Below are 15670 nucleotides of genomic sequence, written 5' to 3'. Positions count from 1 at the left end.
AAAAAAAGTATATAAACAAGTATACGAGAAGAAGGTAAGAAGTTGAAACACTTACACTTAAAGAAAATGTTAAGAAAAAAACCTCTTAACTAACTCCATATATGAGCTATCAAATCAAACTTTTTGAAACATTTTAAGATGAAAGTAATCCATGAACCCTGTTACTTATTTTAGATTACTTTCACTATCATTCATGTGAAATAATTATTCTCTGTAAAATAGCTGTTTTACTTGTATTAATTGTCTTATATGAAATAATGATCCACTTATTTTCGTTATTTTACATGAAGTAGCACTTTATTTATTCTAATTATTTTATACATAATATTATATTATAAAATAATTTTTTAAAAAATATATATTAAGGGTAATGAAGAAAGGATGTTTACGGAACAAAAGCAAAGAAGAGAAAGAGAGAGACAAGTATCTTCAAATCTGCAGCACAAGATGTGGAAGACAAAAAAAATGAAGAATGAAAGAAATACTTAAAAGAAGCTATTTAAAGCCATTAAAGGCAAAAGGCCAAATACTTTTAGAGATGTTTTCTTTGTTCTCTCTTCGTCTCTGGGCAAATCCTTCACTGTTTTGCATTATCCAAAACCTCTCTATTTCCTCTGCTTTCCGGCCTGGAATCCTGCCAGCTATTAAATCCCACCTGAAAAGTTCTCATCGCTAATGTGAACTCTATCTAATATCAACCAATGAAGGCATAGTAATACATTATCCAAAACTAAAATTTCATCTTAGCAATAAAAGACGATGATTAAAGAAGGCAAAAAACAAAAAAAAAGAAGAAGCTATTATACAATTGATTTGAAGTATAAATACTAGTGGAAAGACATTTGGTTATTGTTTAATCAAATAGCCAAGAAAGCAGACTTATTTTCTCTCGGATAGGTGTTTTAATCAAATGGGGCCTTAAATAAATGGTAATTAAACTCTTATATTTCACCGTAAATGGCATGTACTTTGAGAAAAGAGTAGCCTGCAGCGGCAGGGTAACAACATTACTGCTATTTCTTGATCAAAAATAATTACCAAATGCCTTACCTAACAAATATTCAAATCTAGGCACGAACAGTTGATTAAAAATATTGCATTTTAAAGCAAGTTTTTCAAGTCAGCTCACCTTTCTCCAACAAGCCTGTGCATCCTGTAGATTAGATCTTCTTCCTGTTCAGTCACTTTAATAATCTCCCACTCAATACTACTAACCTCTGCCCGAAAACACAAAAAGGACAAATTTAGAAACTTGTATTACACTAGCTAGAAGGAGAAACAAAATCCCATTACAGATGAAACAAAAAATGGGAAGACTGAAAATGGTGGCTGAGAAAAGGAAGAGAAAACTTAAACACTTGACCTTCGCATTCACGAGTGGTGATTTTGGGTTGCTTCCGGCGGCGTAGTCGGTCCATAATCTCTACAGGAATGAAACAAATCAGGTTAATTTCCAAGGGAAGGAAGGTGTGAAATATGGTGGCTCTGTGTATTTCAATGACCAAAAAGAATAAGATGTGTTTGGTATAAATGCAGCAGATATTCCTGTCCAACCAACCTTGAAAGTATGCTGCTTGTTGTTTGTTGACTCGTTGGCTTGTCCCTTGCGGACTTGTAGTTGATAAGAATTGAGAGCAATCAGGGAGGGAGAGAGGTAATGGCAAAGCTGTTAAAACTATTCTCTATTCCATCAAAATTGAAGGCTACTTTTGTAATTTAAATGCTTTCTCTATTTTATGTGGAGACCTGACTTTGTAGGATGCCTGCTCTTTCTCGTCATTCTGATGGCATGGATAAGGGTACTCCTCCTTCAGCAAAAACCACAATTTTCAAGGTTATGACTGGTCATCAAGAAAGCAATGTAGCAAACGATAACAGCCAAGCCTTCTACCTTACCAAAAATTAAAGACACCGTTATAGTAAAGTAATCATTTTTCTATGTATACCATAATTTCAGCTTCAGCCATTAAGGGAATAAAAATGCTTAGATTAAGAACACAATCGGTGTTGACACCAAGGCAAGTAGTCCGTAGTGTTGAGTACGGATCAATGTAATTGAATCTATTTATAACCTTCAAATATTCTTTTAACAACATAATCTAATTAGACTTGATTTTTATGATCTTATGCTGCTATGTTTCAAGAATTTAATATGATGAACTTTACTACAACATTTATTCTACAGTGATATTATAATTGATCATTATCGAACATATAAATCTTATCATTGAGTACTTAAAATAAATAGTGACTTCGTCTTAAACTACTAAATAGAAAGAAAGGGCAAGCGAAGAGAACAAATTTAGAGAAACATAGTTTTCGATTTCACAATAAATTTTACAACGCTTGAAATATGCCTCCTTCGGTAAAGGAAGTTTTCATGTACTAATACTGATCATCTTAGTAAAATAGATTGACATCACCTACGGCTACAGGCTATGGCCAAGCTTTTACTTCAAAATTGAGGTCCTTAATTTCAACTCATTGTGCGAGTGTTTTCTCGCTAACATAGTTTCTACATCCTTCCTACAGTGATAGATACTCTGAATCCCCAAGAAAATAGCATTCAATGTCTCAACACATTTTTACTGTTTCTATCTTATTATTATGGAGAATTTGTGAAATAGAGTACCAAGTACGTGCCAAATTAAGGGAGAAGTAATTACTAAAAGTGTTAAGAAGTGTTTTTCACTTTCCACACAAGGAAAAGATGATACAAGAAGATTAGCATATTCCCATTTTCCGAAGAAGAACAGGCAAAAGGATAGCGTGTGATTTCTGACAAGTTCCACAGAATTGGGCATCCGATCTTCAGAGAGGTGGAAAAGATAAGAGTGGTCCTCCTTGGCCCTTTGAAAGCCTGTACAGGTGTACTGATTCGGCTTCTAACAAGTTCAGATAGTTATAATAATGAATCAAAGATAAATTATTAGCTTTAAATATATCATGTTTGGTTGAGGGAATGGTTTATTCCTAAATAACATATGTTCTTTTGTTTCGTTGCTACATGCTTCAAGGAATAGCCATTCCTCTAAAATGGCTATTCTTCAAAATAAGCTCAAATTAAAGAATAGCTAATACTAATGCCTCTTATGGTATTAACTATTCCTTAGTTAAGAAATAGTCTCAAGAAAATTATAAAGATTAAAATATTTTTTATAAATTTTAAAAATTATATAATATATATTATAAAAAATAATATTTTAAATTTAAAAATGAATTAAAATTATTAATATTTGAATCATAACAACATTTAAATTATAAATAAATATTAATATTTTAAAATATTAATGATTAAATCATATATAAAATATTAATATTTAAATTATAAATTATTAATATTATTATAAAAAGGAAAAAAGTTTAAAATTTTAATTATATATTATACAAAATAACATTTTAATTTTAAAAATTAATTAGAATTATTTATATTTTAATCATAATAAATAAAATATTAATACTTTCAAATGTTAATGATTAAATTATAAATAAAATGCTAATATTTAAAAATATTAATGATTAAATTATAAATAAAATGCTAATATTTAAATAATTAATTATTAATATATTATAAAATATATTTTAAATTTAAAAATTTATTAAAATTATTAATATTTTAATCATAATATTATTTAAATTATAAATAAAATATTAATAATTAAATAATTAATTATTAATATATTAAATAAATTATAAATTATTAATATTTAAAAAATCATATAAAATAAAAATAAATAATTATATATAAAATAAATGATATTTTTATCTTTTTATACTTTATTTTTTTATGTCAAAATTATTTTTACTAACCAAATACTATAACAAATCATAATAATTATTCTTGATTTATTTTGTTCATTATAATAAATTACGTAATAATTATTTTATTTTATTTTTATTTATTTCGTTAACTAAACATATCTTAAATGTTGGATTGAATCAACGGAGTATTTTATGAAGGACATCTATACATGAGATGAAATATTTTTTCATTGGATTTAAACTACATAGAAATATTGAGGAAAAAAATAATTTTGTCTGCGAGCATTCCGAATTCCAACTACAGTGCTTTAATATGTAGTGAGCCTTATCCTTCATTTGTTCTGCGTGTTTAATTAATGATAAGGACTTTTGTCCTACGTACACAATACAGACACATAAATGCACTTATTTAGAGGCAGAGATCCGTCGCTGGCGTTGCAAGTGGATCGGTCACCCGAAAGCGCCAAGTTAAGAAATTTGTCACGTTTCAGTACATTTTCATTACTCCAGCAGTGTTAGGGCCAGGAACACGTTGAAAGAAAGGCAATACCCTCCATAAATAAATATGAAGCCCCATGTTGAGTTTGTTTTGTGGCTCAGGACCAGGAACCATCCATGCTGGACACTCATAATTTTACCATAAGCCATAATCCTTTTAGCTGAAACTATTTCCAGATGGCGGAGATGCATTATTTACACTTTTCTCCAGCGGAGGTTTTTACTTTTGGCACTGGAAAATAGTTGGAATTTGATACGCAGGCAGAACCAAATATTAATTCATAGGTTGGGAATTTTAAGAGGGCAATAATGAATTAATTTTCATTAAATTTTGGCCAAGAAGGAGAAGTGGTCATTGTCACTTTGACAGCAATCAATATTCGAACCGACAAAAATGACTGACCTAAACTTGTGTACTATGATAGCTGATAGAATGGGGCAAAGTCTGCAAACTGTCAAGTGTAGCTTGAAACATTTTCAGGCATAAATGATTTTCATATGTCTGAAACACGGATCAATTGTCCTGTAGGCTTTGTACAATTATTGACTCATAAGTTCGTGCTGTACTGAAAATTATTCTTCATGAATCATAATTTACAGAATATCATTAATAATTTGGTGTGGGAACACAAGAATGAAGAACAAAACAAAAAGGTAAAGTTATCTTGATTCACTCAACCAGTCTCAGTGGTAGGGTAAGAACAAGTCTTAGGGGTTTAACCAGCGTGATTTGGCCTTATTTGGGGTGAGAATTTCAACACAAATCCTACAAAAATAAGTAGCAAGTACTTTCCTTTGCTGGGTCATCCTAGCTGGGCGTATTACTTGTGTCAGGCATCTACTACTTTGATTGCTGAATGTGGAGGAAATTTTTCAAGCGCTGGAGAGAGTACTTCACTGAAAACTGAAGAAAAACTTTCCTTTCAAGATCTAAGTGAGATTGCATTATAATCATTAATACTAATATGAATGAAATGAATGGGATACTAGCTAGTATTTCTTTTCTTTCCAGACAGATACCAAAACTTCTGCAATATTACTGGTCATAGCAGACAAAGTGACAGCAGCAGCACTTTTTTAATCTGTCCCTCTCTTAATTCTTTCAACAGATGATATTGGTAATAGTATTATTTATTTATATATTTAATTATTATAGAAAAGTAATATTTAATTTTCAGTTTTTTGGAGGATTCTTTCCAGTCATTGCCTTCTAGGAATGCATGAAAAATGGATTAGGTTGAGACTATCAAGGTGCGAGTGACATGCTAATCCACTAGCCAGAGACACAATCAAAGCAACATTGTCTTACTTCTTAGTGTACTTAAAGCTTAATATAACATTAATTAATATTTAATCCTCAATGATCAACAAGAGGAAACTGTAACTAAAGCCATATTATCAGGTTAATTTACTAAGTCACAATCATATAATCTTATTTACTAAAAAGAAAAAAAAATCAAATCTTCTAATTAATCAAGTGCCTAGAAGCATTTCTCATGTGGATGCACTCACTAATCTCCATACAATAATTCAGGTTTGTTTTTTTTTTTTTTTTTTTGGAGGGGGGGGTTGGTGGTGGGTGTCTGGGTTTTGGCTTTTGGGCAGCATATCATATCTTATCCTACACCTAACCCCATGAACATTCTTGCATGCACCTAATTTTATCCAATTGAAAGCAGCATATAGCATTATCTATTATTTATAATGCTTTCTCTCAAACATCACACACTATTAAGAATCGATTCTAACTTCAAAATTAAAGAAATAAAAAAAATTAGAAAGAAATTGACCTTTGCTTCACTAATTGCCACGTGATGCCAGGAATAATACGGTAGCTTCTTTGCTATCTATTGTGTTTTGAGCTTTCGTACAACATTAATATATATATATATATATATATATATACATATATTAACCAACAACAACAAAATACCAAACTGGAATTTCTTGTAAAAAAATCACTAGTTGATCATAACCGTGCATGTTGGTTATTATTCAGTGTTTTTACGATTAACAATTAAAGATTTACTATTCTGTTGGATAATTAATTAACCGTTTATTTATTTGTTTAACTATATTCCAGCCTGCATAGTGATTTCTGAAAATTTTACGTAATTAAAGTAAAGCCAGCCAGAGCCATCAGCATGGTGGATTCATACTGTGAACATGATCCGCCATATATATTCGTAGTGTTTGCCCAAAGATTAAGAGGCCAAAGTTTTGATGTAAGTTTTTTTCCTTTTTCGTTTTTCAAAAAAAAAAAGAAATATATATATATATATATATATATATATATATGTAGCAGAGAGGCATTTTGATCGTAATGATACGATGAGAATAAATAAGATCAGCCAAAGAAAGTGGAAACAGACAGTTTTATCAAGGCATGCATATTGAGATATATTCTCTTCCCTAATTTGTAAACAAAGTGGAAAAGAATAATCAAGCACATAAAGAAATAGTTAAATATATGAAATCCATATCCTAATTTCATTTCTATAATTCTATTCTATCCTTCAAGTTTTACAAGGTGAGAAAGAGAGCGAGTCGTGGAACACTTTGGACTTCACATTTTATGAAAGCATAAGGTTACAAAAATATAGGTTTAGATTAATCTGGAGGATGCTGTGTTTTATAATTGATGGTGACCAAAGCATATGTAGTACGTACTTCCAGAAATGACTGAACTTGATGAGTTAATTTATCTTCTTCAATTCTACATGCATTTTGCCAGTTGCAATGGCTAAAGCATCTCTGCAGCAAAGGAATCATCAACTTCAATTGACATCATCCTCGAAATGATTAAATTAAGCCAGTCATTTTTCCCTGGGGAATATATTCTAAGTGCATTTGATCGTAAATCGAGTGAATATTGCGTTCAGGGTCACATGGATCTATTGCAAATCCGGCCCCACCTGATCAACAGCGTAGAATTTTTATTGAATGGTCGAAAATCCATTTCCTCTTTAATTAAAACCTTCTGATTTACTCTTACCTTAATTAAGCAAAAAAAAAAAAAAAACCGAAATCATAATTCATTACTTTGCTGTTTTTTTTTGTTTCATATAATTTATTAAATTATTTACTATTTTAAGTTTTTATTTATAATTATATGATCCTCAATCTATAACGTCTAAATTTGAATAAATATGAATTTAATTTTTTAAATTTTAAAAAAAGATACCATAAAATTATTAGTTCCGTTAGTTATCGAAATATGGAATTTCTATAATCAAAATATGTAGTTGGTTTTGAGACTGTAGGACTTTGGAGGGCCAGAACCCTATATGACAGGATAAAAGCATCAGAACCCAATGTTGGATTGAAGATATATATGAAATTTTAAACGATTGTTAGAAGCAACAAAGAATCAAAATGGAAGATGATGATATCAACACCATAGCAAATGGTCTTCTTCTTCTTCTTCATCACACAAAAAAAAAAATTTATTTAATGGGAGCAAAAAGGATCTCCACTTGCAAATAAGAAACAATTGGACTGGGGCATAAACCTCCCTCAAAGATGCCTTTTCGCATTATCTGATTAATTTCCTTCACGGCAAGATGCTTAAAACCATGAGCCACGTAGTACTGTAAGGGCTCTCGTTCGGAATAAAATTTTCATGTTGGCTTCTTTCAGCGAGCATACCCGCTAATATCATATCAGTAGGAATGATTCCGATTGTAAAAAATGCTTCTCTTGTTCGAAGAACCATTGTAAGGGTGAGAATGGGAATAATGTTAACTTTCTATATTCCTGTTAATGTCTGGACACATATCATTTTAGGGCAAATTTGTTGTAATATGATTGATTTTTATTGGTAGTCATAAGGACAGGTCGATCTCTGTTAGATCTTTCGACTTGTTATTTCAAAAAAAAAAAAAATTATGTTCTGTGAAAAATGCTCCTTGTTTTTTCTATTTATCCTGATTCACTAGGCAAGTTGATGCATGAACTTGAGAGAGTAATCAAAAGAGGAAAGTTGACTGTTTTAGGAAAACTGGAAGCATGACCCTGAGATAATTAGTAGCACTATATATTACATACTACAATCAGTCATCATCAATATAAGCATTATATATCCCAGTTATTGGGAGTAGGCTACACAACAATTATAATTTATAATTTATCAAAGCAGCCACCTGTTTCAGTTCGTATGTGCTCTCTTTTACATATTGCCCCATGAAAACAACACTTGTTTTAATGGCATTCCAACACATTACTGTCAATTCCATATACTCATAATGATGAGAAACCTCTTATAATATATAAGATAGATTTATGAAGTCCATATCATCTTCCAAAATGTAGTACTGCTGAAGTGATTTCAGATTATATATTTTAGTTTTTTTTTTCATTCTGTACGAAATTAAATTCAATGTTTAGTCTAGCTCGAACCGATTCTTTTGCTTTCCTTAATTATTTATTTTCCAGTCAGCATGTACCACATACATAAAGGATTTACAGTAAAAGGCCTAAGAACTAATGCTTGGAAATTTGTATCAAGTTGGGTAATGGAAGTGCTGGTGACAACTTCCACTCACAACAGAGCCAGAACAGCAAATTGTTCCTTTCTGTTTGCCTTTGACCTTGTTATCAAACCTAACAAAAGAATTAGAGTAAACTTTTTTTTTTCATTAAACAAATTGTGACAAAAGCTCCATATTAGAGCAAGCTATTGGCATCCACAAGATTATAAAAGTAGTCCACAAGTTTTTTTAAGACGTAGACAGCACTACCCATGCTGTTCTCAATTTTCTATTATTCCTATGCCTTTTTTTTCCTTAAAGAATTCAATATCTCCCTGTTATTTATATCCCATGAAGGTTGTACAGACCACAGGGCATACTTAATTATATAGTTTGTTCGTTCACACTCTTTTCTCTTGGACCATCCATTATATTTCTCCATCTTAGGGAGTTAGGACCATTTCTTGTCCAGGGCCAAATCATGGGTGAGAGGCTGCGCCTGGCAGTTGGGATCATGGGTATACTTCCTTCACGGTTTCATATTTTCTAATTTTACTCCCTGGATTTATATATATATATATATATATATGTAGCAGAAAATTTAGCTGATATAAAAATATTTACATGGTCTTCTTGCAGGCAATGCATCTTCTTTGTTGCTCTATGCAGCACCCATGTAATGTCGCTATTCCACCATTGCATAACTTGTTTTCTATTATTTTATTTCCAGAGAAAGACACAGATGGATGGATTTAGGTATTTTGATCATTCAACTTAAACAAATGTTTGTTCCTTTTGTACTGTGCCAGATTGACATTTTCCAGGGTTATAAGGAAAAGAAGCACTGAGGATTTCTCATGCATTCCTTATATCGGTGCACTGCTAAACTGCCTCCTTTATACTTGGTATGGATTGCCTGTTGTGAGTTACAAGTGGGAAAATTTCCCTGTGGTTACCATCAACGGTTTAGGGATCATATTAGAGTTATCTTTCATCTTCATATATTTTTGGTTTGCTTCAACCAGAGGAAAGGCAAGCTTATTAATCCTGCTTTTATCTTTACATTATCCATGCCTGCAATTATAGCTAGTTTTTCGTAGTGCTGGAGAAATGGAGAAACACCTAGACTCCTTTTCTTCTACAGCATGAGGAAAAATGAGGATTGTGGTCTATATTGTTTCATGCGTGGGTGCATTCTTGAGTGGAAAATTCATGTCTGAAGAAGGTACTAACAATTATATAGGTTGATGAAAGTGCAGATTAAGGTTGGTGTTGTAACGACACCCGTTATCCTAGTATCTTGTATCACTGCAATCATTTCAGCTTTTGTATTCCATGATCATCATCATCGCAAAGCTTTCGTTGGAACTGTTGGGCTGGTGGCCTCTGTGGCAATGTATTGTGCCCCACTTGTGGCTGTGGTAAGGCACAGGAAAGCTCTTCCTTCTCTCCCCTTTCTCCCCTTAAAAAAACAACTCTTGTGTTTTTTGTCTTGTAATTGAATTCTGTTTCTAATTGCAGAAACAAGTAATACTGACAAAGAGTGTTGAATTCATGCCATTCTACTTGTCCCTTTTCTCGTTCCTCGCTAGTGTACTTTGGCTGGCTTACGGACTACTGAGTCATGATCTCCTGCTTGCGGTTTGTGTTCTTGCCATTTAAACTTGGGCTTTGTTTATGACAAAACAATGTGTGAAAAGGCAAAAACTTATGCTTTGTGTTTTTCTAACTGACTATATGAATTACGGCAGTCCCCAAATCTGGTTGGTTGCCCCATAGGCGTCCTGCAACTTGTACTACACTGCAAATATAGAAAAAGAGGCATTATGGAAGAACCAAGCAAATGGGATTTAGAGCAGAATAGTCAGGAGAAACCCAAACAGATGCAGCTCGTGATGAACGAAAATATCAATGAAAAGGAGCTGAAGAATACGGCTTAAGGTATTATCAGAATCCTTTCCCCTGTCCAGGAAGATAGCTATCTATGGAATATATTTCCGAAAGATCAAGATTTTTGCTTACGTTCAAGTAGTCCGAACATCGTATTCATACTTGTACGTCTAAGTAGTTAGAATTTGATGAACGATCATAGTTTGTGCCATGAAATGGTATTGACACGTTTTCTCATCTGTGACAGGGGAAGCAACAAAAATTATCCTTTGAAGTAGCAGTATCAGCATCTTAAGTTGTCAAAAAGGGGGCTTTGGTTGTGGGATAGTTGTCGCATATCGATATCATTAAAAGAATAAAAGAATTTTATTACGCTGTCTTGCATCTCAATTTCTTGCAAAGTGCGATCCAAACAAGCAAAATGCACCGATAAAGAAAGGATTGCATAATTAATTACTCCAACCTCTTAACCAAAGCTATGGCTATGATGGAATGTGAAAACTACTGGACTTAACATCATAACAAATCCTGACTAAGCTACAGATGAACCTACGCATGGAAAAAGAAAAGACCAATACAATAGCCAAATACCAAGGAAAACAGTATGGATTCCTCCTGAGACGCTTCATTGATGCTTGCATTCATGTTTCCGAATTGCCAGCAGGTTTGATCAGTTCATGGTAACTGCTGTTAATCACCATTCTGTGCCAACAGCAACTAAGAAACCTTTGTTGCGGTTGTCAATAAAACACTTTTTGACTTTTTTGTGTTTGGTATTTACTGACAGAAAGTAGAAAAGGCCGCACACTTTTTTGTGTCAGATTACAGGAGTTGGCGTATTGTGAAATAGAACAGGACAGCCCAAAAACAGAGACCTGCTCTTACATCTTGACACAAAAAGTCGACACTTTGGGTACCGATCACAAAAGCAACACTGAACATCTGTTATCATGCTAATCATTATTATCAGACATCAAACAGAAAAATTGAACCATAATTGTTCCGTATAAAGCGTACTATGACAAAGAATATGCCCCTAGAACTCATTCTACATTGACAAAAGGCAAATGCCATTGACAAAATATGCTTAACAAATAACAGCCATGCAAGCCAAACCAATTAAAATACAAGTCAAATATGTTGCCAAGGTATACAAGCCACTAAGTTTGAAGAATAAAAGCATTATGCTCCAGTGATTGACACATAATTTTTCTCTTCAGAGAAGAAAATGTGCAAAAAATACTAGAGAGAAGGTGTTGGCATGAAAAAATACAGCAAACCTCATTTCCATACTTCCTTTTCTTCCTTACTCTCGTGAGCAACAATTGCTCCTGGATTTCCGTTACTTGTTTCCTAAGGGAGAGTGGTTTGGAAGGGGCTTTGGGAGCCTCTTTTTATTGCTTACTTTGAATATTACCTAACATCATTGGATTCCATGTCATAGGGTTTCTTGCCCTGAATTCACCTCAGCCAGTCTACCAAAATCAGTTCTTCATCTTCCATCCCACCCATGGATATGCACATAAGCCGTCCAAAAAGCCAGTCTGAAGCATTTAAACAGGGATTTGTTATTCCATCATAGTACTCTCTTGGCATCATCGATAGCTTCATAAATCACAATTACAATGAAAAATACAACGAATGCGCTTCCTCCAATCTCAAACTCCCCGCACCTGGATTTAACAACAAGCCCAAACGAAGCTGTTATGATTTCCATTTTCCCGAGAAAATACATCTCAATAAGAAATAGAAACAGAGAGGAAGAGAAAGTAGTTGAAAGTTGAAACGCACCGTTTCCCTTCCACGATTCAGTGATCCTTTCATTCTTTAGATATTGTTCAACTCGAAGACTAAACGAATTATTCCTCCGCTTTCCTCTTTACCCCAAGGACTGCCGCGTGTTATAGAAAGGAAGCTTCATGCATGAAGACACGTACCTACTCAGCCACTTCTCTCTCGTACTCTCAGACCACTTCTTTATTTCTCAATTTACCCCTTCAAACACAAAAATAATCAAGAACAAGAAGCAGAAAATATTGCATTAAAAAAGAAAGTTATACGTAGAAAATCTCTATTTTTCTCAAAAGAATTTTCCTTTTTTTAAAAAAAAAAAAAAACTTTAATTGTTGTATCGGGAATTTAATATCCATAACAATCATGGTGAAGCTAGCCTCGGCAAGAGAGAGTCGAACGTACGGGCGACGGCTGTCTCGGAGTAGGGCCGAGTACATAAACGCAGGGCTGTATTTGTTTGCCACAGTTGTGTTGATTTGTGGTTTTGCAGCTGAGTTCTCATGGGAACCCCGATCGGGTCTTGTTCTAATGCTTATAGCACTGGCTCTTATTATTTTTGTTAACCTTCATGATCTTTTGGCACATCTTGCGGGCATTGACTATAGGTTTCCTTTAATGGAGTTCGACACGCAGCTTGCTCTTGTGGAGTTCGCTGTTCCGGTGGTTCAAGTGTTAGGTTCACTCCTTTTCTTTGTAGGAATTCTTTTTTCCTTTATTCAGGTAGCGTTTTTTGTACCTTTAGCCCTGGAATCCCTCAAAAGTTCATTTGTAGGCAATTTGTTCTCATTAGTACATTGCTGCTTGCTAATGAACTTTTTTTTGCTGGGTTAATTGCAGGCTGAGAAAGGGTATAGTTATTTTAAATTGGAAAAGCATGCTTTGGGTTTGCTCATTGCTGGCCCTGTTTTTTGGGTTCTTGGCTCCATCCACAACTCGTGTCAAATCTATGAGAGAGCAGATGGGCATGTCCAAATCTTGCAACAGAGTGTCCACATTCCGTTTTTAATTGGGAGTGTGTTGTTCATGGTGGGATCTATTCTCAACAGCCACGAGCAAGCTGGAATTAGTCATCATGGTTTAGAGTTACTGGTAAGTTGTGAAAGATAGAGTATATAAGTATAATAGAGCAGCACCCGAGCATTTCATTGCTTGTTGCATTATCTTCAGTATTCGAATCCCTCCTCGTCCAATTATAAATATATATATATATATATATATATATATATATATAACAGAGCAATTAAGTCTCTGTCATTAGTACATCCAGATTCTTTCTCAACTTGTATAATTGTTGAATTGATTTTGCTTTACCCACCACAGTACGTGGATTCAATTTTGAAGCAATTATGATAGCATAAACTTGCTTTACATATGCAGGGCAGAACTTGGGTGTGGTTAGGCATTTGTGGCAGCCTGATGTTTTTCATCGGGGGATTGACAAACGTGGTGAAGGTGTTCAAGATGCAGCAAATCAACAGGCTAAGGCTCGAGAAATTGCGCGGAGGAGCACAGGATAGGCTGATTCAAGGCAGGGAACGGCACGTCCCTCTGATTATAGAGGAGCCAAGGAGAAAAATGCAAGTTGAAGACGTAAATGGACCTGCTGCTGCTGCTGCTGCTTCCACTCCTTACAAGGATGTGCTTCTTGGTCGTTGAGTATTAGTAATTGAGAATGATCACATTTCATCTTTGAATTCAGCTCTTTCACCCTTTGCTAAATATTCTTGTAGACATCATTGCAAATCTCGTCTCTTCCCCTTATACTAATCTATAGTTTTTCAGTAACCCGCAAAATCAACAACTTCAACTACATATTCGATAATCTCGTCTCTTCCCCTCGTGCTTATATACTAGATATTTACTTACTATAATACATACTTATTTAGTCTTTTTGGTGTATTTAGTAATTTAATATTCTCAAAATATATTATACACAAAGTTATTGAAACTTTAGATAATTTTTTAATTTTTCAGTAACATTGATATCCTGAATCAATAAAATCAAAGGTACTTTTTAGCATGCATTTTATGTATATTTCCAGCAACTTATGTTCGTATACTTCTTTAGAATTTTGAGTAATTTCAATTTCTTAAGTCAATAACTTTAAAGTAAATAATGATTTTTTAAATATTTATTTATTAATATTTAGTAACCTTACAAATACTTTCTTAATATCCTTCTATATATTGATTTTTAATAATTTACAAATAATTTCTCAATAATTTGCTTTGTACTTTTAACAATCTAAAGTTATTGAAATGTTAAATACTAAAACTACTTTTTCTATAATATTTTTTGGATTTTTAGTAAATTACAAAAATATTTCATTAGAAACTTGTGTAATTTCACTAATCAGAAGTTACTAAAATATTAAATATTAAAAACACATTTTCGGCTTTCTTGTTAAGTAGTTGTCAATAACACGAGAACTTATTGATGTATCATATCTAAAATATTTTAACAGTAAGTTTTTATATAATTTCAATAAAAATAAAACCTCTTCAATAACTTTTCAATTTCTATATAACATAAAGTTATTGAGATATTAGATATTAAAATTACTTTTTCAATAGTTTTGTATAAATTTTCAGCAACTTATCAAATATTTTCTTATTAACCTATTATGTAGTTTCAATACCTTGAAATTTTTAATAACTTTTTATGGACTTTCAAGAATTTTTATGTTAGAATAAAAGAAAATTTTGTATAACATAAAACTGTATAAATTATAAAAAAATCTAATGTATATTATATATATATATATGAAGTACTAAAACACTTTCTCAATAGTATTTGTGGACTGGTAACTTTTAAATATTTTCTCAATAACTTTTTATCTAGTTTCAATAACTTGAAGTTACTAAAATATTACATACTAAAATACTCAAATTACATATACTTGATTAACTTTTCTAGCAACATCAATATGCTAAATGAGAAAACTTAACATGTATAATTATTTTTTATAAGAGTTGCCTACTATTTTTTTATGGGTTCTTTTTTGTTTCCCTTCTTTTTTAGTGAAGGGAAAACTCCTCATGGCTTTAATTCCATTAAAAAAAATAACAAATTTACATTTGTATGGTTATAGACAAAAACATATGATTGGTTTTCATGTAATTTTGAGATTCTGAAAATGCAAATTTTAAAATAAAAAAAGAGAAAAAAAATTCTTAGTAGTATATTAATAGCCACATTCTTTCCTGTAATAAAGAAAAGTCTGAGTTCATTTTCCCTTTCCAAATCCAATTATTAC

At 32.4% G+C, this 15670-nt stretch overlaps 3 protein-coding genes across 3 annotated transcripts; 2 read left to right on the top strand and 1 right to left on the bottom strand.

Moving 5' to 3' along the window:
* Window positions 1-404: 404 nt before the first annotated feature.
* TRY (Homeodomain-like superfamily protein) lies at window positions 405-1658 on the bottom strand. Its single transcript, XM_021437374.1, has 4 exons — window positions 1559-1658; window positions 1364-1423; window positions 1130-1217; window positions 405-655 (listed from the first exon to the last, which is right to left on the bottom strand). The coding sequence occupies exons 2-4, from the start codon at window positions 1416-1418 to the stop codon at window positions 496-498; spliced, it is 303 nt and encodes a 100-aa protein (XP_021293049.1). The 5' UTR covers window positions 1419-1423; window positions 1559-1658; the 3' UTR covers window positions 405-495.
* Window positions 1659-9030: 7372 nt separating this feature from the next.
* On the top strand, window positions 9031-10991 carry SWEET3 (Nodulin MtN3 family protein). The gene is made up of 7 exons (XM_021436147.2): window positions 9031-9247; window positions 9369-9405; window positions 9539-9761; window positions 9989-10150; window positions 10251-10370; window positions 10481-10670; window positions 10867-10991. Exons 1-6 carry the CDS (start codon window positions 9211-9213, stop codon window positions 10667-10669), a joined length of 768 nt encoding a protein of 255 aa, XP_021291822.1. The 5' UTR covers window positions 9031-9210; the 3' UTR covers window position 10670; window positions 10867-10991.
* Window positions 10992-12653: 1662 nt separating this feature from the next.
* LOC110424964 (polypyrimidine tract-binding-like protein) lies at window positions 12654-14206 on the top strand. Its single transcript, XM_021439700.1, has 3 exons — window positions 12654-13133; window positions 13251-13502; window positions 13791-14206. The coding sequence occupies exons 1-3, from the start codon at window positions 12777-12779 to the stop codon at window positions 14067-14069; spliced, it is 888 nt and encodes a 295-aa protein (XP_021295375.1). The 5' UTR covers window positions 12654-12776; the 3' UTR covers window positions 14070-14206.
* The last annotated feature ends 1464 nt before the right edge of the window (window positions 14207-15670 follow it).

The sequence above is a fragment of the Theobroma umbraticum genome, unplaced genomic scaffold (genome assembly GCF_002168275.2).
Source record: "Theobroma umbraticum cultivar Fairchild unplaced genomic scaffold, ASM216827v3 scaffold_30.0, whole genome shotgun sequence".
In the NCBI taxonomy this organism is placed as follows: Eukaryota; Viridiplantae; Streptophyta; class Magnoliopsida; order Malvales; family Malvaceae; genus Theobroma; species Theobroma umbraticum.
Note: the sequence above shows the minus strand (reverse complement) of the source record. Positions and strands in the feature narration are given on the sequence as shown.